The following is a 25,623-nucleotide window of genomic DNA, read 5'->3' as shown; positions in this document are numbered from 1 at the left end:
GGCGGCGCGGCGCGATAGTTAGATGTTAGATAACCTAGGTGGGTGGGGAACAACCAGGATTTCACTGTCTGCGACAGAGTTGGAGAACTATCCGACTCTCTCTCCCTCACGCAGACACACACACACACAATGGAGCCGTGCTGACGCTTGTGATTGGTGGAGGCGGGACCAGGCGATACAACTGATTGACAGCGGAGGCGGCGAATGGAATGGCAGACGGCACTCAGATGCAGAATAACAGCCAGGCAATGAGCCAGGTAGTGAGGGACTCGGGAGAGATACAGTAGAGCGAAAGTCAATTAACGTTGATGTCAAGATGGACAGTGGAAGAAAGAGAAAGGGTGGAGGAGAGAGGGATAAAACAAAAAAAGAAAAGGCCCTTACAGGAGAGAGTGGTTAACTGTATTATAATAGTAAATAGAAAAATATGTTGTGCTCTTGCTTTTTTCTTTTTGAAGGTGGAGAGAGTAGCATTGCTAGTGCCACAACCGTTTTATTTGAGGTCCATAACAGTACATTGTACTAAGCAATTGTTGGCTCATTAGTTTGTGATTCACATGCACTCAAATTCACCAGAATGCAGGAAATTAAGTATTTGTAACAAAAAAATTCCTGGTGGGGGACCCCCAGACCCCCCGCTTAAAAAGTGGCCTGATTGGGGCTATATTTCGCGCTATATCTCCCGGTATGAATTATTTCCCCAGTCCGGCCTGCCAGGGAATGTGTTAACAATTGTGTGTATTGAGCTGTACTGTATTGCACCCATTCTGCAATCTGTTAACAACGTTCAATCAATCAATCATACAATTGTTAAGGGGATGCAGACCAGAGAAAGACGTTTGTCTTGTTTACATCAGGGTCCCCCATTTTCAATTCACAGATAGTGTAGGATTCCACACTATCTGGGCGAGAAACCGCCAAATCAACTTCAAATTAGTTGAGGTAATGTAATGGTTTGATAGGGCAGGAAGGAGAGACGGTCAAGTCTGACACAGAGACCACGGGCTAGGACTAAGTCAAGGCCCGGTGTTCCCACCACGTGAGTGCGTTGGTGAACGGTTTGAACAAGACCAAAAGAGTCAATGATGTCAGTAAAAGCCTTATTTAAGGGATCCAGAATTTTGTTGAAGTGAATGTTAAAATCACCTGGAGGACGATAAAGGACAGCCATTACAGGATGCAGTGGAGGTAGAAACCAGACCACCACACTTTCTGATAGGGGAGAACCTCCTATCCTTCAGGAACACCTCAAAATAGGAAAACGTACAATTTGAGTCGGAGAGAAAGTTGACCTTGGAGTCATAAATCAAAGCAACTTCGCCTCCTTTTCCGGAGGTGCGTGCGATATGAGAGCTACTGAAATTAGGGGGGGGGGGGGGGGGCTCGTTTAAAGGTAGGAAGTAATTCGGGTTGGGCAGGGCTATGTTTCTAGATAAGAGAGAGGCACCTTGTGTTACATGGAAGTGGAGCCATATACTTTATTTAAAAATAGTTTCTCTTTCACGAATTAAATCTCATTTACATTACCATTACATACATTCAATTCTGGATGAGATGAAAAAGAGAGCAGACATTAAGAATGCGGACAGAAAAACTGAATACAACGGAGCAAAACGAAAAGTACAGAAGATGTGTAGAGATGCAAAAGAGAAGTATTACAAAGAAAAATGCAAGGAAATTGAAGATCTAGACAAGAAGCACAACCCTCTCATGTACAACAAGATCCAACAACTAACAAGGAAGAGGAAAAAAACAACCCAAGGTGTCAGAGACAAAGAAGGAAAACTGCTCCTTGACGAGAAAGAAATAATCAATAGATGGGAGTATGTGGAAACACTATACAAAGACCAGAACAGAACATCAGACACATGAATTAGTCTAGAAGAGATAGAAAAAGTCTACATTTGACGTAGAAACTGTACATTGGAGGAGGTTGGGTGGGGGGGGGTTGGGTACATTGGGATATTGACAACCATACTGGGTAATTTACATTAGAGGTGGTTGGGGGGAGGGGGAGAAACACTAACAAGCAAAACTGTACATTGGGGGGGGACACACTGTACAAACAAGCACAATTGTACATTGGAATATTGACAACCATACTAGGTAAATTACTGTACATTGGAGGGGGTTGGGTTAGGACATTTACAGGGGCCAGTTTCGAATTGCAGTCTCCCCGTAGGTGTCCCTTGAGTGGTTTTGAAAGTGGGTAGTGATTCACATTCCTTTACAGTGAAACGTGTTTAGTCCCTTGTCCCCTGTATCAGGGGCGGATTTAGGATTGTAGGAGATCCGGGGCTTAGCCCAGATGCCCCCCCCCCCCCCCCCCCCCCCTTTTTTTTTTTTTTTATTTTTTTTGGGCAGGCAAGGGGTGGTTTGTAGGGGGTCAGGCACGACCCCCTCCACGACAGATTTTTTTTTAATTTAATTAACCTGTACGTGCAATTTCCTGCAATATAGAGCCTTCAATCTTGACCAATAAAGCTGCTCTTTTCACTATAAAACTCAGTTAACCATAACGTAGTTATGGTTAGATTTATATATTGGGGGGGGATACATCATATTTTTCATATAATCAAAAAGTGGTGGAGCAAGATCATACCTTTGCTCCCCCAAGTTCAATAGTGGGAGAGCAGAGATGCTCTGAATGCCCTTATGGCCAGGCGTCTATGATTCACTGATACAAAGTAAAATAGTGCAGTGCAATAAAATTGTTAGTAAAATAGAATAAAATAATGCAATAGTGCATTGCAATAAAATAGTTATCATCGTATTTTTTCGGGAGGCCGGTAAGGAGTGCATTACAGTAGTCGAGTTGGCTTGAGATAAAGGCATGGATCTGGTTTTCAGCGTCCTTTTGATTTATAAATGGCCGTACTTTAGCTATGTTTCTAAGGTGGAAGAATTAAGTTTGTCAACTTGTTGATTGTGATTTAAAGCTTAGGTCTGAGTCTACCATAACACCAAGACTTAACTCACTCAAATACAGTTAGCAGCTGGATAGACCACAGATGAAAATTAGCTTCTGCTAAATCTGGTGCAAACATATTTTCATGTAACAATGATGAATTGTAAAAAAAAAAAAAAAAAAAAAAAAAAAACATTTTTTTATTTTTTTTTTAAATAGATTCGGGGCTTTTCAGAATACATCCGGGGCTTGAGCCCAGGTAGCCACCCCCTAGCTCCGCCCCTGCCCTGTATATGTACAGTGAATCACTGATGAAAAAAGGTCTGAGAGGAGGGAAAGGAGTAAAACTTGGCGAAGAGAACATCACCAATATAAGATACGCGGATGACACTGCTATAGTCTGTAACTGTCAAGAAGATCTACAGGACATGATAAATAAGCTGATTGTCAAATGCAAAAACTATGGAACGTCGCTAAACAAAGAAAACTAAAGTAATGATCATTGAAAAAAACACCAGGAACCGTTTGGAGAAAAACTTGAACAAGTGAAGGAGTACATGTACCTTGGAAGCTGGATCAGTGAAGGTGGAAGAGCCAACATGGACATTGCAAAGGGCGCACATTCTGGAACCATAAAGAATTATTGAGAAGAAACATAAGTTGGAAAACGAAGACCAGGATTTTGGAAACGTATGTTATGTCAGTCTTTTCATACGGAGCAGAAGCATGGACACTGAATGAAGAGGCAAAGAGGATGATACTCTTTTGAAATGTGGACGCTGAGGAAGGTGCTGAAGATAACATGGAAGGATAAGATCAAGAATGAGGAGGTACTGAGAAGAGCGGATATGCAAGGAGGACAGCTGCTGGAGAGGTTGAAAAAGAGAAAGATGGAGTTGTGTGGGCATGTTCTGAGAGGATCCAGTGGGGAGATGTTCAAGAAGGTGGTGATGGGGAAGGTGGATGGAAAGAGAGGAAGTGGAAGACCAAGAAGAGGCTGGGTAGACAACGTGTGATTGGAGCGGAGTGAGAGGCGGAGACAGAGTCGGAGAGAAGAGAAGAAGTGGGGACAGAATGGGTTGGAGTGATAGGCAACCTTCGGAACGAAGAAGACACCTAATGATGATGAATAGAACACTGAAATGGTAGAACATTTTAACATAAACATGTATTACAATGAATAGTCAAATCGTTTTTTCTATGGCAGAAGACATATGGTCCGACACATGGCAGCCATTTTGTTAATTGTAGTGTTATCTCCAAATTGGCACTGGTGTAGAGCCTGGATCCAGGCATGGATAAAATCAAACCCAGTGAATCAAACAGCCTTTTTGTACGTGGAGTGGTTACTCTGGAAACGGGTTAGGCTAAATCTGCAATAATCCGACATCAATACATTTTACGAACCTAGAAGGTCTCATTCATGGAGACATTGTGATGGCAGGTGGTCATACGGAGTTTAGAAATTTTTTAAAATCCTGGACGAAGATTATTGCACCTTTAAGATGAATCCCTTAAGAGTTTAGCTGCGCCAATTCAAATATGTGAATTTAAACATCTTCATTAATTAGCAAAAACACAACTAAATTTCTAGCAGTTACTTTACCGCACCCTGCACTGCTTCCCACCATTGGAAGAACAGTCTTGACAGTTCCCTGAAGGTGCAGGGGCCTTTGTTCAACATAACTCGTACAGTACGGTTCTAGATGTCCTACTGTATACTATGGATTTTAAACTACCTAAAAAAAACAGACACCTTTAAATGGGCAGAAATATCCACACATTGGATGCCGTTGTCACCTTTGAACTGAAAGCGGGGAGAATCAGGACACGAAAAGCCATCCACCTCTCAGTTTCAGAAGAAACAATGTAAAGACTGGTGCAAGAAAGGTTCCCAAGAGAATAATTTGTTAACTTTGTACAGGTGTTCAGCATGATCCTTAACTCTGGACTAACTACTTCAGCATGGCATAAATGTAGGTATTTTAGTGCTTGGTGTCCTTTTTAACATACGAGGACCCTCAAAGAACACCTCCAGTAAAGGAAATAAGGTTATTCATAGATCCCCAAGACAACACATAGATCCCCAAGACAACACACTTCAAATAAAAGAATACACATTTAAAAAAGAGGCTAGATGCAGTAAAGGTAATGCTCAAACACCTTTATTGTGCCCAATCTGAACATACTCCACATCTGTAAGTAGCAGCAAACTTGGCAGACCACAATGAGGTAGACTTTCAAAACTCTAAAAAGCAGCTGGGCTAAAGACAACAAGCTCAGCATGAGAAACCGGATGGAAAAAATAAAAAGACGCATCGTCTTTGGCACACAGCTCAATACTATGTCTTTATGTCCAACTGGAACAGGAAGGCAATATGGGGTTAAGTAAGCAGGGGGGGATTCTGCAGTAGGGTCTACTCAAGCTCTGGGCAGGCTACATTTTCTCTTTTTCAGTTAAGTGGAAGTTCTTACATTACAAAAAAGCAGCTGTTGGCAACTGGGCATGCACCCAAGACAATACCTGCCTCTCTGCTGATGTACAAAAGTGATTAAAAACCACTGCCACCCCTCCTAAAGTGCAAATAAAGAAGTGCAACAATAAAACTATGTACAATCAAAATGTCACTGTTCATTGTAGTCTCAGTAAGATCCATCAAAAATGTGATGGAAACCCAGTTGAAGCAGTGTCCAGCAAGGTCCACGCTTAAATTTTAAAAACTGGACCGATAAGACAAAGCAAATGAATGCTTCAACACCTTAGGTGACCGTTCAGTAGACCATCAGGAAGGTAAAGGAAGAAAAAATTATAAAAAAAAAAAATAGCCCCCAGAGAAATATGGGGATTGAGAAAAATGGGGGATGGGGGAAATTAAAAAGTCACCAAATCTTTGCTGTTCAAAATTTCCATGTCATGACTTAAAACCGTTTTGAGTAAGAATTAGTAAAAAATCACATAAAAATGTCAGATGATTTGGGCTTCATTTAACCAGTTGCATTTCAAAGTAAAAAACACCAGCTGGCTTGCACAGGAAAAACAGTTGGCCAACTGGGGGGCGAGGGAGGGAGGGGGAAAAACTATTTAAAGGCACTGTATGGCATTTGCCAACGAACGGCAATGAGACTTGTGTTGCAAATGTAAGAGCAATCACGCATGTGAAACAAAAAAAAAAAAAAAAATAAAAATAAAAAAAATCAAGGCATTTTCATCTACTTCTGAACCCCGACCTGATGCCCATCTTTCCGTCTGGGAAAATGCATAAAGTGTGGGGGGCCCTTGTCAATCCCAACAAGGTCACTGTGCATAGTGCCATTGTGAACAAGTAAACAGCAAAAATGTAGCAAGTGCAATAGTGAACTTTTTCTAGTGTTTTCCCCAGTTCCTGGTGAAGTGCCATCATTCCCTCCCAGGTTATGGGAAGGTGGCCGGCACTCGTGCTCTGCTTGGCGGGCAGCCGTGTCCCGTGAGGTGTGGGGCTCTTCTGTAGCCCTCTGCATCCTTGGGCCCCTCCGCTCTAGCTGGAGTCCCTATTCTTCTGGTTGCGCATCAGGGGCCGGTGGTTGCTCAGGAGCTCCATCGAGTGCTGCCAGTGCCAGCAGGAGCGGCAGTAGTACTTGAAGCAGGCCTAGAAACCAATACACATGGGCTAAGCATACGGTGTGCCATAGACAAATCATTGATGTTTATTTAAAAAAAAATTATAATTAAAGTTATTTTAAAATGTATGTATAGTGCCTAAAAAGCCACTTGATCAAACATTGAAGCCTGGATTATAATCTAGACATCTCATGATCATCAATAGTGTAGCTATGTGATAAATCATGCAAGTGTCTTACCTGGTCTCTGCAGAAGAAAGGCCCAGCCTGGCGACTGCACACTTGGCACATAGAGTCTTCCAGGTAGGGGTCAATCTGGACCTGAGGAGTATTACAGCCATGTTTCTCAGTTGTCAAAACCACACACTGACAAAGCTGCTACTGCCGTTGATGGATCACAGCTATAGGACAGATTCTGCTTCTAAACATCTTATTAAATGAGCACTCTTATTACCATAGCAGTAAGGTACCAAGAACCCAGAAAATATTTGACTGGCATTAGCAATCTATTGGCCATTAGGCCATTGTGTCCCACAAACAGCCAAAAGGAGTAAAAACATCTGCATCAGGCTTCAGTCCAGAATCTGACCAAAAAAAAAAGATCTATAAAAATCAGGAAATGTAATTAATTTAACTCCCTGCAGCTCGCAGAGCCTGGCTGTTCAGATCAGAAGTGCATTTCTCTGCACAGGTCTTCACAGACCTCCAGGTATTTGTGTTCAAACGTTAAACATGTTTGTTTAACCAGTTTTTATTTATTTTATCCGTTATGTCAGATTCGTTCAGAGCATGGAGAAAATAGACAATGCTGAAAGCATCGCTTTAAATTAAGGCAGTAGCGTTCCAGGCAGAACAGCAGGGACTACCCAAAGGATGGTCGGAGCCTAAATAAAAAAAATTAAAAGAAAGTTCAGTCATCTCAGTGTTAGCAGGTGGGAAGCCGGTGGGGTACGAGTCCTGGTTGTTGCAATAATGACTCTTACTGGTCAGTTGGGGTGCTTGTTCAGCAGGCAGGGGGTCTAGGGGCGATAGAGTGAACCTCCAGGTGAAAAGCAGCTGGCGACTCCACATGTATCGGAGGAGACATGTGGTAGTCTACACCCTCCCCAGACTGCCAGTAGGGCCAATAGCCTCCAGCTGCAACACTGGAGCGATCCCCTCACTAGACGCTGTGGCAGCCACAGAGAGGGTGCGCTGATTGGCGGAAAGTACGGAAGTTTCTCTTAAGGGTTAGGTTTAGGCCCTCATCTAAGAGAGGTTAAGGTTAGAGTGACAGTCAGGGCTGGTAATCCTTCCTGTAACAAAGCAACATAGGCCCTCAACCATAGAGGTTAGGGTAGTATTTTACTGTATTGTACCCATTCTGCAATCTGTTAAAGTTTTCAATCAATCAATTCCAGGCCGCGACCCTCTCTCCAACCGCACATCTCAACAGAGCTTGGGGGAGGGGCTAGGCCCAATGTGGAGTGACGTCCCCTCTCGGCCAATCAGTGTGCGCTCTCTGTGGTAGAGAAACTTCCGTACCCTCCTCTCCGCCAATCAGTGCGCCCTCTGTGGCTGCCACAGCGTCTAGTGAGGGGATCGCTACTGCACAACAACCAGGGGGGGGGGGATTGGCATAATAGCATTTGGGTTGAATGAACGGTCAATTAATGTCACATGACCTCAGGTGGCATGACTTAGGTTGGCCCAATGCTTACTGTGCAATGAAGGTCCAAGTCCAATTACATTGCTCACAATAATATATACCTTCTTTGTAAACTTTGGAGTTTTGATCTCCACAAATGCTGCGCACACAGCCTTCAAGTAGCTGCGCTGATTGTTGAAGGTGACACGGCCAGAACCTGTGTACAGAAGAAATATTAGGTGGGAAGGTTAACTTGTTGGGGAAATAAGATTGGCACATTCAAACAAGCCTGACAATAGCTCAACAGCAACTCAACTACTCTCACATCACAAAAATTATTTGCAAATGTCTAGGCACTTTTTGAAAGCCATTTAGTTAGTAGACCCCACCCACCCCCATGTGCCCTGAGGAATGGCTCACCTATGGGGTATTTGTGCTTGTCTGTATCGATTCCAGCATACATGACTCCTCCAAATAAGTCATTCATGATGCTGGCAAGGGCCTCAGCATTCAGCATGCCATGCAGTGCACCCACAAACACAGTCTTGCTGGGGTCCAGACGCTGGGAAGGGCTGCGTGTGTAGTTACTGTCAGAGATGATCCAGGGAATCACCTGCACCTGGATGAACACAAGATAAAAAGATCACAAAAAGGTGTTTGAATGGAACTTCCTGTTGTAGAGTGCTTGCCTTCCAACTCTAATTAGGCTGTCGGGACATGTTGCAAAATTAATTTAGTGAAATTAGTCAACTATGAGTCATCCACTGTAGGCCCATGTCCAGACACCATGTCGTATATGAATCTTGGTTTGGAAACTTGTTTGTCCAATAAATCCACCACCACATGAAACGCATGATTGTATATATTTGAGCAAGTAAAGTTACAGCCGTGTCTCTTGTCAATTTGTCTCAAGCTCCGCCCTCTCAGCTTGACAGAGGAAAGCAAATGCTTGCAATAGGAGGGTCAAGAAAAAGCTATAAAAAAATGTTGACCCAAGGAAAGAAACCGATGTGATTGGCGGGTCAAGAAAGGAGGGTGTAGCTTGATAGGTCAATTCCCAAAGCAGCTTTAAGAATGTTTTATTTTCCTGTATGAATTTTTTTTATATTTTAAGGTGGCATCTTTTTTTTGGCTTCCAACCTCTCCTGCACAATGTTTTAAGATGTCGATTTTCTCCCATCCCAATGTTAGTCGTTATGCCAATTCCCAATCCCCTTCCTGGTTGTTGCGCACTCTACTCCCTACCGTCGGTCCAGGAGGGCGGAGACTATCACATGCTTCCTCCGATGCATGTGTACTCAGCCCACCGCTTCTTTTCACCTGGCAGCACGGACTCTCACTGAGAGTGTAACGTGTGGAAGGTCACACTACCTCTTAGATCCTTCCCTTGCTGTGCAGGCGCCCCGACCGAACTGTAGGAGTCGCTGTTTACAACGACCAGAACCCAGCCTCGCCGGGTTTCCCACCCGCTAACACTGCCAATAGACCTGTCGCTAAACCACACCCCAAAATAGAATTTGTCCAATCATATCACAGCAAAAATCTTCGCTGCAGAAAACTCCGTCAACACCAGAAAAGCCATTTGTGGGCTGCATCAAACCAGACGGCTGTGATCAAAACCACTGTGTAAGAGTTCAGTTTATATGTTCTTATCTACCTAATATCCGATGGTGAAACGCTGTGGGTGGGGTACCTGTAACTCGGACACCAGGTACCCTGAAAGACTGGATGGAGGAGTATATTTCATACCTTTCCCGAAGCCCAAACGAAAACTAGAGAAATGCAAGCGATGGATTATGTTGCGTCGTCGACCACATACACAACTGAATGTGAAGACCATTACCAAGGACACTTATGTTTGCTCAAAGATAAGGTCAATTCATAAAGACATAATATTTGACGGCATGTATTAGAAACGTAGACCAAACTATTAAGTTTGCTAACGTTTGACTTTGACTGCGAACTAGCTATCGTATATCCAGCCCAGTTAGCTAACGTTAGCAGCTAGCTAACTTTGGCTGCCAACATGCAACGATGCCGCAGATATTTCTGCATCATAAGCAGTGATGGGAATAACGGCACTATAAGTAACTTCGTTACTAACGGCGTTCGTTTTTTCAGTAACGAGTAATCTAACGGATTACTCTTCCAATCTTAATAACGTTGTTACCGTTACTACAAAAAAATGCGGCGCGTTACTATGAATGAACCCGTTTCTTTCATCAGACATATCTCTGCGCCGAGAGGCAATAATAATGTTCTTCCTTGTTTAGTGGACAGTGCGCGAGCCAAGCATACATGCTGACGATTGGCTGAGGTTGAATACAATGTCATGGTAAGCCAATCAGAGGTGGAGGTGGGCGGGTGTCTAAAGCATCCAGAGTCTGACAGTACAGCGCGACAAGACAAGCGATCACTGATCAGTCAGCATGAGACCGCGGTCCGTGTAGTGTACGTTTTGAGCTCAAAAACGAATCCAACGAACAACACAATGTCAACATGAGACCGCGGGTCCTTGAGCGTTTTGTGTTCACTCTTTGCAGCGCAGGGCACTGAGTGGCTATACTGCAGTGCTGACAGCCTTAACAGTGCTGCACTTCCTGGTTTAATAGCACAGGCTTCAGCTGCTCAGAGATATATATATATCTCTGTATGTCATGCATGTCTTAAATGTAATGATTAGATTAGTTTAGATGATTCGATTAGATTCTTATATCTGTATGTTGTGTATGTCATTGATTGATTGATTGAAAAGTTTATTAACAGATTGCAGAATGGGTACAGTACAGTTCAATACATACAATTGTTAAGGGGATGCAGACCAGAGAAAGACTTTCGTCATAAATGTCATGAATTGAAAATGGGGGACCCTGATGTAAACAAGACGAAACTCTTTCTCTGGTCTGCATCCCCTTAACAATTGTGTGTATTGAGCCGTACTGTATTGTACCCATTCTGAAATCTGTTAATTAAAATGTTCAATCAATCAGTATATATTTGTTATTTATTTTTGGTATAGTGCTTAACAAGCATAATAAAATTTTCCCCAGTTGTGGCCCGTTGAATAAATATCAAAATTCCAAAACATCTATTGTGGTATTTCATTTGTATCGATTCACTATATAAACATAGTAATTATAATAATATACATACATGGCATTTGATTGGAGGCTAGTCTCACTTTGTCCCACAGCAACATTAAAATAGTTTAGATGTGTACATTGTTTATGTTAATAATGTATTGTATTAAGTTTATTATAATATTTAGATTTATCATAAATAATTGAACATGCACATGTATTTTATGTTCCGTTAAAGAGGGGTGGAGGTCGGGTCACATTTGAGCAACATTTTACTTGAAAGTAACTTAATAGTTACTTTCTGAAGTAACTAGTTACTTTTTGAAGAAGTAACTAGTAACTGTAACTAGTTACTTTTTGAAGAAGTAACTAGTAACTGTAACTAGTTACTTTTTTAAAGTAACTTGCCCAACACTGATCATAAGGTTAGCTTTCTGCATCATAACGTGAGCCTTCTGTATCATAAGGTTAGCTTTCTGCATCATAACGTCAGCAACATTACCGCAAGCCAGGTGCACAACAGTGGAAATGATGACCAACAAGGACAGTTAGTTATAGATGTAATGTAGTGACCACCATTGATAGTATAAAGAACTGGCTAACAGACAACAGAATACTAATAACATGAATACTACTACATGCACTAAGAATGCTCGATGCACTTCAGATGCCATAGTGCCACTTGAAACCAGTAACAGGGACAACGATGTAAACAGTAAATAAGTCCTGGACTTTTCGTTTTATCCCCGACAAGGCAAACACAAATGTTGATCTGTCAAAGTTGTTATGTTTGTTGTCAATAAAATCCACTTTGAGCTGCATTTTATGTATGAAAGATGCTCCATAAATGAACTATTATTATCAGTCTATGCTTGGCTAATACTCAGCTTTGTGTTTTTTTCACAGAATGAGGTGTGCTGGAGATGTTACTGCCCTCACAGAGACGACACAGGTCAACCCAAGACAGGACATGAGTGACAATGAAAGAGGTCTGATTTATGTTTTTGGACTAAAGTGAGCATCATGGAATGTGTGCAGCTTTACAAATCACGTCATTAACTGAATAATATCCCTCTCTCCTCATTCACCTCTCCCCCTCATACCTCTCTCCTCATTCACCTCCCCCTCATCCATCACCCCTCTCTCCTCCCCTCTTACTCCAGATGAGGAGTGCCGGCCTGTGGGCACCAGGCTCCCCCCAATGGAAGGTGGACATTACTAGAAAGCTAAACAGAATGCTTAAATAGGAATGTTAGAGGTTCTAGAAGGTTCTACTATGACATCATCACCAACATTCCAGAATGATCGGGAAGACCTAAGGTTCTAGAATGTACTGCCATGACATCACACACGTTCCAGAATGTTCGGGCGGCACTAATTTTCTAGAATGTTCCTAACAATAGGTATGTGGATGAATTATGTACCATTACAATCACTACAGTACTGTATTAAGTTTCAAAAGTAAAAGTACAGTACATATTCTATAGCAGGGGTGGCCAACCAGTCAGAGACTAAGAGCCACAAAAAAATGACTGTGGTACCACAAAGAGCCACACCATATACCAGCGTTTCTCAACCTTTTTTTTCAGTCACGGCACCCTTCATGTGTTTATAGGTCTCACCCTCTGGCCTCTGAAGTTGCTAATGTCTTTTTTATTTGGGCCTCACAGGGTTAAAAGTACCCTGTGAGACCCACGGTTGCAAAATTACAAAATCACTTTTAGCCATTTAAAAAAATAATGTTTATTTAAAAAATGTTAAAGGGGAACTATTTTACTATTTCTTTCACTATTTGGGCACTTTTTTTTTCAAAAAAAATTCATTGTTTTGTATTTCTAATCAAGTACTAAAAACGGCATTTTTCTACCTCAAGATCTTAAGCCGTTTTGAGGCTGGGCTCCAACCACTGTGTGGCCTGGTGCCAACTGCCACATCAACTGCCACATTATTATGCAGCTGAGAAATCTCTGACATCACAGATATGCACATTTTCAGATGACTCAGTTCAGTGAGGGTGAATATTGTGAGAGGAGAATTGGAAGAATTCACCAATATGAGAATTAGAGACATATATCCTATTAATATAAGTCCACATAGCTAAGAAACAATGGTAAACACTGAAAAAAGCCATTTATAAGATAGTTACCCTTTAAGCACATGTATAGTCAATTGGTCCTGTTGTTCAGCCTCACAATGCTATTTGATAGTACATGTGTTTATATGTCCCACCCTCTGGCCTCTGAAGTTGCTAATTTCTTTTTAATTTGGGCCTCACAGGGTTAACCTCTTAAGCCCGAGATATACAGTAAAAGTGTATATTTTCAGCATTATGTTTGTTTACCAATTATTTTAACTGTTATTAGTGAAATATAAGATTATAGAAATCTCAGGGCATTGAGTCGGAAACCGGCGCATATTGACAGGAGGAAGTGGCACAGCCAAAAGTGAGTGTAGTCTTTTGAAGGAAGAGACTCAGGGCTTTCAAATTTCGAAAAACTACCCTACCCAGCTCACACCAGCCCCTGTCAATCATCTGACTTCTGGATTTACTTTTTAATTTCTCTTATTTTTGGGGATTATCTCCCACAAACCTGAACGTTATTGCCATAAAACAGAACGCAGTTAGTTTCTCTACCTTTCTGTGAACGTCTTGCAAAAAACGGTGTTGCAATATGATGAAAAATGGTGGAGAAATTTACATTATAAAAAAGATGGCAGAATTCAGTACTGTATCTACAAAACCTTCTGTTTAATCATCTTCCCTTTATTCATTTGCTTAGATTTTTCAGGTCTGGTCAATTTTAGCATGGTGTTATTTACAGTCAAAGATAATTTTTTTTTTTTTAAATAGAATTGATATTCTCCTTTGGTTCATTACAATTTACTCAAGCCTAGTAACAGACACACTATTTCTGACACTGATCCATATATGTCCCTAGATTCAGATACCAAGAACATGCAAATGGACCATTTAAAAAAAAATTGTAAATGTTTATTCTACGTCCTTATGGAATGAGTGACATAAAAAAAAAAAAAAGTAAAAAGAAAAAAAAAAAAAAAATCTTTTCTTTTTTATGGATGGAAGAGCCGCACATTGACGGGCAAAGAGCCGCATGCGGCTCGCGAGCCGCGGGTTGGCCACCCGTTCTATAGGGTGTTCTTGTATTTCAGTGCATTCAACCCTCGATTGACCTGAAGGTTGTTAAAGTGGTCCAGTTATGCTGCTCCGTGTCCCTCAGATTGCTGGTTTACAATGTTTAAAGTACTTAATCTTCATCAACAGTTGCTGATATTGCAAATGTCAACAGACTAGGCTATTAATCCATAATGGAGGTACTAGAAGAATATAATGTTAAATTACCATAGATGTATCACAACAACACATGATATTGTTCGCTATTTCAGTTTATATCGTACATCCATTTGTGTAACTGTAAATCCATGTATATCTATTGTATATATTAAAAATAGTGGCTATTTATGTACACTTTAGTTGTGGGTTTTTTCTAATCAGAGTGATCCATCTTGAGAATGTGTTGTATATGCATTTATTTATATTAAATATAACTTATACTTAGTGTTATAAGAAAAGCTATGTCCTGACCAATGTTCCCTCTAATTTTTTTTCGGTCTGAGCAAACACTCAAACCTCCTGAGCAGACATCAGCAACTACTGAGCAACATACGTCACCTGCCGATTAACCGGTTAGTTGATAAGCGGCGGTTTGTAAAAAATCTGAGAATCTTAATTTCCCTCAATGTCCAACATAAAAATATATAAATTTTGCTGATACAGAGAAATAATACAAAAAGGCATATTATATTCCTTAATCAAATATTTATTTGACCATTGATTGACGATACAGAGCAAAGTCCTTACTTTGGCGGCGGCGGTGTGAGTCGTGTCATTAACTTTTGTCTTTTTAGGAGGCGGACTAGTCATTATTTTATTAAGTGAATTATAATGAGACTTCAAGGGTGACCATAATGTGATTTTTTTTAAAAGACACTGCCTTCAGCCTCAAGATACTTAATGATACTCAGTTTACTCAAAGATGCCTTATCATTATAATATATTTAAAGTATGCCTCCTCTGTATGGATATACAATTGTTTATATTATTTTATATAACAAAATAATATCTCTCTATAACCAAAGTTACTCAACATGCTGTAGTCTTACTGGACAAAATAAATAAGAAAAATATGAAAATGTGTGTACTAAACTAATTTATTACACACATAATCCTTAGAATGATTGTATCATAACAAGCATCTTTTCAAACCAAATCATTTTGAGGCATCAAAATAGTTTTCAATTATTTTCCTTCTCTCTGTATAGCTGCATGCTTCAATCAATTCGGTCAACTTTGGCATCAAACTCTCGCCTCGCAGCTTTGTTTGTAATGTTTTTCTGTGTCCATGTGAGCTTTGAGATCGCCACCACTTTTATTAGACACAGAAACATATGGTCAAGCTTTGCACGCGTTGCACTCCGCTTCCAATTAGTCTCGACCGGGACGATAAATTGGGAATTTTCTCTGCAGTTAATCTGTAATGTACATTTTGGCGTTGGCATTGTGAGGAGCCAGCGACGCTGGTCGGATCTGTCAGCTTCCTGCTCTGTTGTGCGTGTCTGTGTGAGCGCGCAGTAGCGACGCCCACAAAGCACTGAAAGCGAGGCTTCTCTTGGTAACGTCACACGCAACAGGTTACCATAGTATTCGGTGCAACGCGCCAGTCAATTTAACTACAGATTTCAGATGTGCGCGGGAGCGTTTTGCCATGTGCGCGCACGCACGGGCGCACCTTAGGGGGAACATTGGTCCTGACCTGTACCCATTTACTGTGATTTACAGGCATTTTGGTACATGGTAAATGGCTGTATTTATATAGCGCTTTTATCCAAAGCGCTTTACAATTTGTTTCTCACATCTTACCCATTCACTCACACAGACGGTGGAGGCAACCATGCAAGGTGCCAACCTGCTCATCAGTGTCTTGCTCAAGGACACTTAGACACGCTGCCCGGGAGGAGCGAGAATCAAACCGGGAACCTCCGGATTACCAGACGACTGCTCTACTCCCAAGCCACTGTCGCCCCCTAGGTCTATTTTATTATTAGGTATTTTTACTTTGGTCTCTATCACTATACATTTATAGTTAAATCAATCATTTGACCTGATGTACACTAGAATGTGCAGCATACCATTCTCTGACGTCTCACCCCTTTATGGAGGAGGATTGTTGGCAAGTGACAGCTCTCACTTTTTTCCTCATTCTAGTGACTCAACTGTCGGGTCTAGCTCGTATACTGCGTTGGACCACTAAACTAAATGTATCAGCAATATAGTTCTTGTAATCTTCAATCAAGTCAACTGTAAGTAATGCTTGAGACGTTATCTATAGCTAATGCTTGCATCACCATGGAGGTCTAAGGTAAATGTGTATCTCATGAACGTACTTTTCCACTGCATATTGTAACCCCTCTGTCTGCTTCTAGATGAAATATGTATCTTTAAAAAAAAAAATAACAGGTCTATTACCTGCTGTGGTAAATCTCCAGCGGCCTAGCCCCTTTCGTGACTGTGAAGCAAGGCTTGCATCACAGTCAGGAAAGGGGCTGCCTGCCGCCATCGTCAACGAGAGTCATTCACGGACGGCTCTGTGTCAAAGGTTTCAAAGGGGGCGTGGCTTAGCGATAGGTCTATTGTGTTAGTATGGACGGTCGGCCAACCCGGAAGCACCACAGCTGGATTCGATCCCACTGTCTCTGGTGGTAGACCGCTGCACTACCCGGCCGCCCTATTTTATTGTATTTCTATATGCAAATAAACAAACTCTATTATAAGGGCTACAATTAATTTCCATTAAAATACACCCATTTCAAATAATTCCCAAAGAATTCACAGCATAATAAAAACCTAAGGTAAAAAAATTATGTATCCATCATTTATTATCAAAGTGACAAAAGCTAGGTACATCAGTTATTTCTCCCACCCCTTGAACTTTGTAGAATAGACCGGTGATTGTTCATGATGAAGTCCCTGTCCCAATGCATGGTCTAGTCATGTATGCCTACTTTACACTCACATCTTTGCAGCGCATCCTGCGGCTGGACATTTTGAAGTAGTATTCTCCATTGTCCGCAGGATTCAGCAGGTCCTGGGTACAGGCCTGGAGCAGTGCCCGCACAGACTTCTCATTCTCAAAGACCAGGTAAACATAGCCTGGAAAACAGGTACACGTGTGCAAAGATACACAATATTTAGTTCCAAACATGCATCATGATTGGACGCAAGACATTCCATTGAGAGCCTATAACTGCAATATAGGAACCAACAAGAATGATGAGGCTGGGTCACTCACAGCAAACATCACAGGATCTGTTCAGCACTGGGAGACTACTTACAGGTAGAGCTCAATAAATTAGAATATCGTGGAAAAGTCCATCTATTTTGCTGTATAGAGTAATTTGTGCAAAAGGAGCCACAACCAAGTACTGAGTGAACATACTTTTCAGATATTTTTTTTATTGGTCTTATCAAACTTTGTGAGATACTGAATTTTGGGCAGGGAAAATCAAAATTAAAACAAATGGCTTGAAATATTTCATTTTGTGTGTAATCAAGTCAAGTAAAGAGTTTTATTTGTCACGGCATACAAGTATACAATGAAATGCGGGTGGTCTTGCCCGCAACGATGTGCAATACAGTAGTACAACATATAATAGAATCCAATAGACAACATTGTGCAATAAACAGGTAACATAGTGGGACATCACGGTATTTGTACAGTTATTTACAGAGCATGAAGAACATGCTAGGTCCCTTGGTAGTGCAATACACTGTTACTATTCTATTTTTAAAGTGACCTTTCCTTTGTGGCCATAAGTGTGGGCGTGTGCAGCATGAGTGAGTGCTTTCTCATGTTAAAGTGGCTGCTAGTGTGTGCGAGCGTGCACAGTGTGTGTGTCATGTGTGCTAATGTGTGCTTGTGTGTAGGGTTCAGTGTTCTGTGACCCTCAGTGTTCATTGTTCAAGGCTCTGATGGCCTGGGGGAAGAAGCAGAGCCGAAGCCTCTCTGTCCTAGTAGCTGGTGTTCGCAGGCGTCTGCCTGACCTCAGCAGCTGGAACAGGCTGTTATTGGGGTGGTGAGGGTCTTTCATTATTCTGCAGGCTCTGGATTTGCACCTCTTGTTGTATAGAACCTGCAGGGGAGGTAGTGCAATACCCGTGGTACGCTCGGCAGAGCGCACCACTCTGTAGGGCCTTCTTGTCCTGTGCCGTGCTGTTGCCATACCAGGCAGTGATGTTTCCAGTCAAGATGCTATAATGTAATGAATCTATAATCTAGGAGAGTTTTGCTTTTCCACAATATTCTAATTTATTGAGCTGCACCTGTATATGATTAGTCTCCCAGTGGTAAAGGAAAGCCATTTTCTAATGTTTCTATGACCAATGGTTTCGCAAGCCAGAATTATTTTTATGATTTCACAATGAATTCATCTTTCATTGTGAAATCATGCAAGATTTCATCTGGCTTGTAAGGCTATGACACTGACCCATCCTCAAGTACTTGTACAGAAATGTAATTCATGTCCTCAATTAAAGTACCGTAATTGCCGGACTATAAGCCGCACCTTTTCCCCCCCATGTTTTGAACCCTGCGGCTTATACAACGATGCGGCTAATCTATGGATTTTTACAGCGAACGGCCACCAGGGGCGCTCTCGCAGGTGTCTAGTGGACACCTGCGGCTTATAGTCAGGTGCGGCTTGTATATGTACACATTTATTTTTCGTTCTATATCTAGCTGGAGCGGCTTATATTCAGGTGCGGCTTGTATATGTACACATTTATTTTTCATTCTATATCTAGCTGGTGCGGCTTATATTCAGGTGCGGCTTATAGTCCAGCAATTACGGTACCTCACATGTACTGCAAGCATAGGTCATCATATCTAGAATGTGTACATTGAGTCTAGGTGTAGGGGGTTGTTTGCGACATTGAGTGGCGTAAGTGAAACTATCTAAACTCGCCATGTGCCCTCACCACAGTGCAACCTTAGGACCAGAAGGGAGAAAAAAAATGCATAGCCTACCAGCCTGTGTTTACCTTTGGGCATATTACCTTTGGGAGGGCAGCGGGGGTGCTTGCCATCTTTACCTGGCCACTCAACACTCAGAGGGCCATAGCCACTGAATGTGTTGATCAGACCAGCTGAAATAATGAGAAGGGGTGAGGATATATGATGTTAAAGAATATCAAATTCAAACCATTTACTCAAAATCAAGCTGAAATATGTCTCATCTACTAGGGGTGGGACGCCACAATTCAGTTACCATTATTAGCCCTATGATTATCAATTATCATACAATTTCCAATGCATCACGGTATTAATACCTTCAATTAGTGTTGTTACTAGGGATGCACTTGTAACTGTCGATACAGATTCCTACATTTTCTGTATCTGTCCATTGTTCAGTATAGACTTAGACAATCAGATTGAGGTCAGTGGACACATTATATAGATTAAATAAATGTCTCTCCATTGGAGATCCAACATGTGAAAGTCATGTTAGACCGCGCTCACAATAGTTGACACTGGGTGCTGCAATCCCGAAGATATAAGTCTAAAAAAGCAGAAAGCCGGACCAGCACTCTCAGGTTTCGACAATTTTAAATCGCATACAACAGACATGTTTCAGAACGGGTGTTCCTTCTTCAGTGTTAATGGCTAGCATTCCAACAGATCCAACATGTGTCAAGAATGCAGCAAATCATCATCACTTTTTCTAGCATGTTACACATCTTCTTGGTATTGGACTTTAGTATTATGTCATTTCTACAATAGAGATTTTAACCTGGTATCGGATACCAGAATTGGTACATCCGTTAAGCTGAGTCAAAAGTATTTACTTCAATTAGTGTAACTCATTCCCCGCCGAAAACGAGTTAACTCGTTATAGCCTGCCAATCGAATACTGCCAACGAGTATACTCGTTATTGGATTGTTATTTCTTTCATTCGCTATTTCCATTCATAAACATGCAGGCAGCTGTGTGTTATCACTGGGGATGGGTCTGAGATTGCAAAAGATCAATACCGCCGCAGCGCCGCCTAACAGCCGCTATTGCACTCCATTTGAAACGATGTGGCTTAGTGTCTGGGCCGAGCTGCGGCGTGCGTGCAGGGTCTAAATACTTGGGCAAGACAAGCGGTTATAACTGATGCATCGACGAGGGTCACCCCCCCCCCCTGTTCATGTTCAATGCTGGATCAATGCTTTTTGCAGTACATCATAGACAAGGGCTATACGTTATAAATCTTGCGTTGATCCGATAATTCTTTCCCCACGATCGGAGCGTGCGTCTGTGGGGAGTGTTCCGTTGGTTGCGATCAACCAACGGCATGCATCCATGATGAAACATAATACCGATAATCTAGCGTTGATTTCAGATTGATTATTGATCCAGGCGAGGAATGGCACGATTTATAGTGAAATGCAGTAAAATGCTTTTTTGCAGAGTTTCCTGGTGAAGGATGTCTATGTTTTTCAATATGTATATATATCGGTGGGTGACAGCGTCTACTCGGATCTATAGATCTTAAGGTAGCTGGCAGTCAGTGTGTTGCAGCAGACTTGACACCACAGATGAGGCTGTGCCGTTTAACATCAACAGCTGATAGGGTCAAGTGTCTACAGCAGCGCTGGGCAGTCGTCACATAGCAGTGTAACCACAGAGGTGACGTTGCTATAGTGATCTGGGTCAAATAGCTGTGGTCAAAGACAGCGCGTCACATAGTAACGAGGAGAGAGGCGGGCCTGTTAGGGGAAGAAGTTATGATGAGTTTTCTTCCGGGTAAGGTTAGATTCAGCTACGACACAGGAGAAGCGTTGATCAGAGACTTTGAAACGGCAGCAATAGAGAAGATGACACATCACTAGCAGATATGGTGGTTGGCTGCGACAAGACCCAGAACCATCGGACTAATGACAGGAGACTGAGAGAAGAGAATTAAGACAATACAGAACTGGTTTACATCTGATAACGAGACTATGTTTATAAGAATAAACATGAGGATCTAAGGAAAGAGATCAAGTTGCAGTGTTGTTTCTTATGATTTGATTTGATTTGATTTTTTTTGATTTGATATTTTTATTTTCGTGTCTTACATACAGATGTATGCCCAGCCCATATGGGCTTACAAGACACATAACAATAAGTATATAACAATATACTTTACCCATTACTTAACAAATGTCACAGACCAAGATGGCCATAAAAAAAGAAAATACAAGAAAATACAATAAAACGTAATATAACACAAGCTGTACTCAATGTAAATAAACAGAAAAACAAGGTGAATTCAAATACAATTATATAGGATACAGTGTGTTTTGTCTCAGATGCCATGCCTTCTCCAAAAATCCTGCAAAACCAAAGATGTCCTCATGTCCTCATTGTTTCTTATGACTATGGATGTACTATCAGGGGTTGCAAGAAAACACAACGCACAACCAGAGAGTCACGAAGGAGATGATGAGATGGCCAAATATCCAACACTGGGATTACACAGAATTACTCTGAAACTATACTCATTCACCACGGTATAAAGCGGGAATGTATTGATGAACTGAATGAATCTGTTTTTTGCATCTTGACCGGAAGAAACTCAATGACAGACTACATCATTAGATCCATAGCTATAATATTTAATATAGTTTTAGCACTACAAACACCGACATGTACGCCCATTTCATTACAGCGCTGCTGGCACACACGGCCATACGCCCACAGCGACCTCTGGCGTCCAATGAGTTAAATTCATACACAAATAAACTTGGCAAATAAACTTTCAAACATATGTAGCCCGTCAATTCTACATACGGCAGTGAAGCTACTCTTGGATGATATAACATTACTACCGGCCTCCATAAAAAGATTTACAGCAGCCAAGAAATGAATAGACATGAGGTGGAAGCAACCGGAGAAACTAACAATAATCAATTGGTCATTAACTTTTTTGGATGTCATATATATGTAGATTTCTACTGCCTGGGTGGTGGGGATTGGGCAATCCAATATTGAATTGTGGTCTCGGCGGCTGAGGGAGTGAAGGCCATGTTTTAGCGGCGAAGCGGAGTCGGGGTACTGATCATGGGGGGTGGAAGTCTGTGGTAACACATTTTTATCTTTTGTTTGTTATTTCCGTTGTCGTTATTGTTGTTACTATGTCCTGTGAAATCCTGTTTATTGTTGTTGTTACTGTATGGTGTCGTTTCATGTAAAAGAAAAAGAAAAAGCGGATTATATGCACATGTTCTGGACGTGCCCCAAACTCACAGAGTTCTGGACTGCAATATTTGATACACTGGGTTTGATTGAAAATGTTATTAACAGATTGTATTTACAATACAAAGAGTTTTAAAAAAAAGAGTATATACATTTGACGAAGAAACTGTACATTGGAGGTGGTTGGGGTAACTGTACATTGGATTATCGACGGAACCTTACTTGGTCCCAAGAAGAGGGTCTCGTGTATTATTGGGTTAGGACATTTACATTGGAGGGGGTTGAGTTTGAGTTAGGACATTTACAGGGGCCAGTTTCGAATTGCAGTCTCCCGTAGGTGCTCGGAGAGTAGTTTTAAAAGTGGGTAGCGATTCACATTCCTTTACAGCTGTGGGTAGGGCGTTCCACATTGATGTGGCATAATTGCAAAACGCGTTTAGTCCTTTGTTTGAGCCGAATCTGGGTTTAACATGATTTGTGGAGCTCCCTCTGGTGTTGTGGTCTTCACTGACCTTTGGGAAGTATTTTGACATGTACATGGGTACCTTAGTCGTGTAGTGTATCTTGTAGACCAGGCCCATTGCAAGTTGCTGTACTCTTGTCGTCTACTCTAAGCCATCCTAGGTTGTCAAAGTGGGCAGGGGTGAGGCGAGTTCTAGGAGTAAGGTCAAGCAGTAGTCTGACCAGTTTGTTTTTTGATGTTTGTAATTTTGTTTTTAGCGCCTTTGAGGTGCTTTGGTACCATGAGGTGCAAGCATAGTCGTAGTACCCTTGAATGAGTGCTCTTGCCAGTCTTCAGGGTATTCTTGTTTACCAGAGGAGATCCGGTACAAGAATCTAGTTCGTTGGTTGACTTTTTTTTATTACATTGGATGCCATTTTGTCACAGGAAAGATTAGCCTCTAGGATGGAACCTATGGTATGTAATTTCATCTTTCCTTGTGACAAACTGAGAAGCCGTCTGCCTTGCTGAGTTTGTTATTTGAACCGAAGAGAATTGACTCCGTTTTACCAAGGTGTAATGATAGTTTGTCATCAGCGAGCCAGGTGCAGATTTTGCCTAGTTCTGAGCTGAGGGTTTTTTTTCAACCTGTAACTTGTTCTTGTCAGAGACCAGCAGGGCAGAGTCATCCGCAAACAGGAACAAGTTGCAATCACGAGGTAAGGTCCTAGGTACTACATTAGACCCCTACCCGCTCACTGCCCTTTTCGGAATTCCGAATACACCTACAATCACATCAAAGGCTGAAAAGCAAGTTATGACGTTCACCACTCTCCTCACTAGGAGGCTCATTCTCTTCAAATGGATCCACCCACTCACAATAGATGGATTCATGAGATACGACACTGCATTAGACTAGAACTAATCAGATTCTCTCTAAAGGGCTCCCTAAAAGCATTCCATGTGACCTGGCAACCATTTTTGCAACACATCGATACCCTGACTCTCAATGAAGAAACTGAGAATGGATAGAGCTTTACACCTTTAACTAAACTTTCCTATCTTTTATTCCTATTGTTGTATTGTTTATCGTTTTCCCCCACCCTCCCCCTCCCTGTCTTGGTATGTATGTGTGAGAATGAGATCCCGGGGAGGGGGGGGGGGGTGGGTAACTGGAGGAGGGACGGAGGAACAGGGGACATAACTGCAGAAGATCGAAATGTTCAAGAATGAACAGGATGGATACTATAAGAAGGGGCAGGGATAAAATGTGAAATGATATCATTACTTTTCTTTCCCAGCCACATCTATGCCAAAGAACCTTTCTAGCTATTTATTTATGTATATTGCAGATGTGTTTGTTGTCAACCTCCATGGGTGGGATGGGGTGGGAATGAGGGAGGGGAAGGGGGAAAAAAGAAAAATATGGAAAATTTATAATATGTACAACTGCAATGTTTAATACTTTTTTCCTACAATAAAGAAAGTTTTCAAAAAAATATTAAATAAAAAAACGTTTACTTAAAATCGTGATGACTAAAGATCAATTCACTCACGCCTGTTGTAATTACCCCCCCCCAAAATGCATAAAGCAAGTGTCTGGAAGTGTGTAACCAAGCAGTGGTAGAAGGCTTACCTTCAGTGATGTCCCAAGGCACTCCTCCTAGAAAGACTTTGCAGGAGTAGAGAGGGTTCTTGTTGTTTCTGGGAGGAAGCTGGCCCCTCCAGGTGAATGTGGCCTCATTCACAGCTGATGGGAGCCAAAGGTAAAAGGTTCACCACATTTCCAAGTCTCACTTGCATGTGCAAATACCACCAGCACAGAACAGATTAAATTAGGTATGGACAATTGGGTCAACATTTACACCATATTTGAGTGATTAATACATTTTAATCTGAACTATAAAGCCCATGCAACGTTAACCCCTTAACACTTTCACTGCCCAAGCTTAATTCCTTTTTACCTCCTTGAATGCCCAGCACCACTTCAATGTTAACGTTAATATCGCCTAATCTATGTTTTAAATTATGGCTATGTGTCTAATCTGCCCGTCGCTTATCAAAGACAAATTTTCCAGTCAACATTGTCGTAGCAGATTGTTTTTTTATCGCTTCATTTCCGTTTTCTAGCATTTTGAAAAGCACTCGTTTTCATGGAAAAATTAAGATATTCCATGATAATCGCCCTTTACTGGAATAGAACGTAGTCATTCCTCGGCCCATTCACGAATAGTTTTCAAATAAACGCTAGATCATCGATAGTACATGTGTAAGCATGCACGCTCTGGCCGCGAGCTGAAAATCGATTCTCCTATTTCCTGACCGCTTGCACAGTCAATCAGCCATATCACATAAAAGCTTATATCTCCGTGAAAACGAGTCTGATTATCCTAAGACTGGTAACATAGATTCCTTACCCGAGATCAGATGGTATCCAAATGGATTATTCCAATTCCTGATTGCCATTCGAAAAAAAAACGATCCTTTTATTGATTCACCGTGTATACTGTAAAAACACATAATCCCGCTGCTCTGAGGCTCACTAGTGGAGCTGATCGACCCCGGCTGCGTGAGTGAGAAGTAAAATGTGGAGTCAGGGATTTTTTCTCATTCATTTTCATTGAGTTCAATCCAAAAGGGTGAATTACCATCTGGGAGACGATAGGGGCGC

General features: G+C 41.6%; 1 protein-coding gene across 1 annotated transcript in view; it reads right to left on the bottom strand.

The window, feature by feature from the left end:
• Positions 1 to 6,423: 6,423 nt before the first annotated feature.
• The window catches only part of cpeb1b (cytoplasmic polyadenylation element binding protein 1b), a gene marked incomplete at both ends in the record, with an annotated part of 41,703 nt that continues 22,503 nt past the window's right edge, over positions 6,424 to 25,623 (bottom strand). Inside the window, 7 exons of the mRNA XM_084337102.1 lie at positions 6,424 to 6,534; positions 6,746 to 6,826; positions 8,255 to 8,349; positions 8,553 to 8,751; positions 17,305 to 17,441; positions 19,329 to 19,433; positions 24,589 to 24,702. Coding sequence (XP_084193228.1) covers positions 6,424 to 6,534; positions 6,746 to 6,826; positions 8,255 to 8,349; positions 8,553 to 8,751; positions 17,305 to 17,441; positions 19,329 to 19,433; positions 24,589 to 24,702 — 842 coding nt within the window. The remainder of the gene's footprint in view (positions 6,535 to 6,745; positions 6,827 to 8,254; positions 8,350 to 8,552; positions 8,752 to 17,304; positions 17,442 to 19,328; positions 19,434 to 24,588; positions 24,703 to 25,623) is intronic.

The sequence above is a fragment of the Notolepis coatsorum genome, assembly GCF_963971535.1.
Source record: "Notolepis coatsorum genome assembly, chromosome: 20".
NCBI lineage: Eukaryota > Metazoa > Chordata > Actinopteri > Aulopiformes > Paralepididae > Notolepis > Notolepis coatsorum.
Note: the sequence above shows the minus strand (reverse complement) of the source record. Positions and strands in the feature narration are given on the sequence as shown.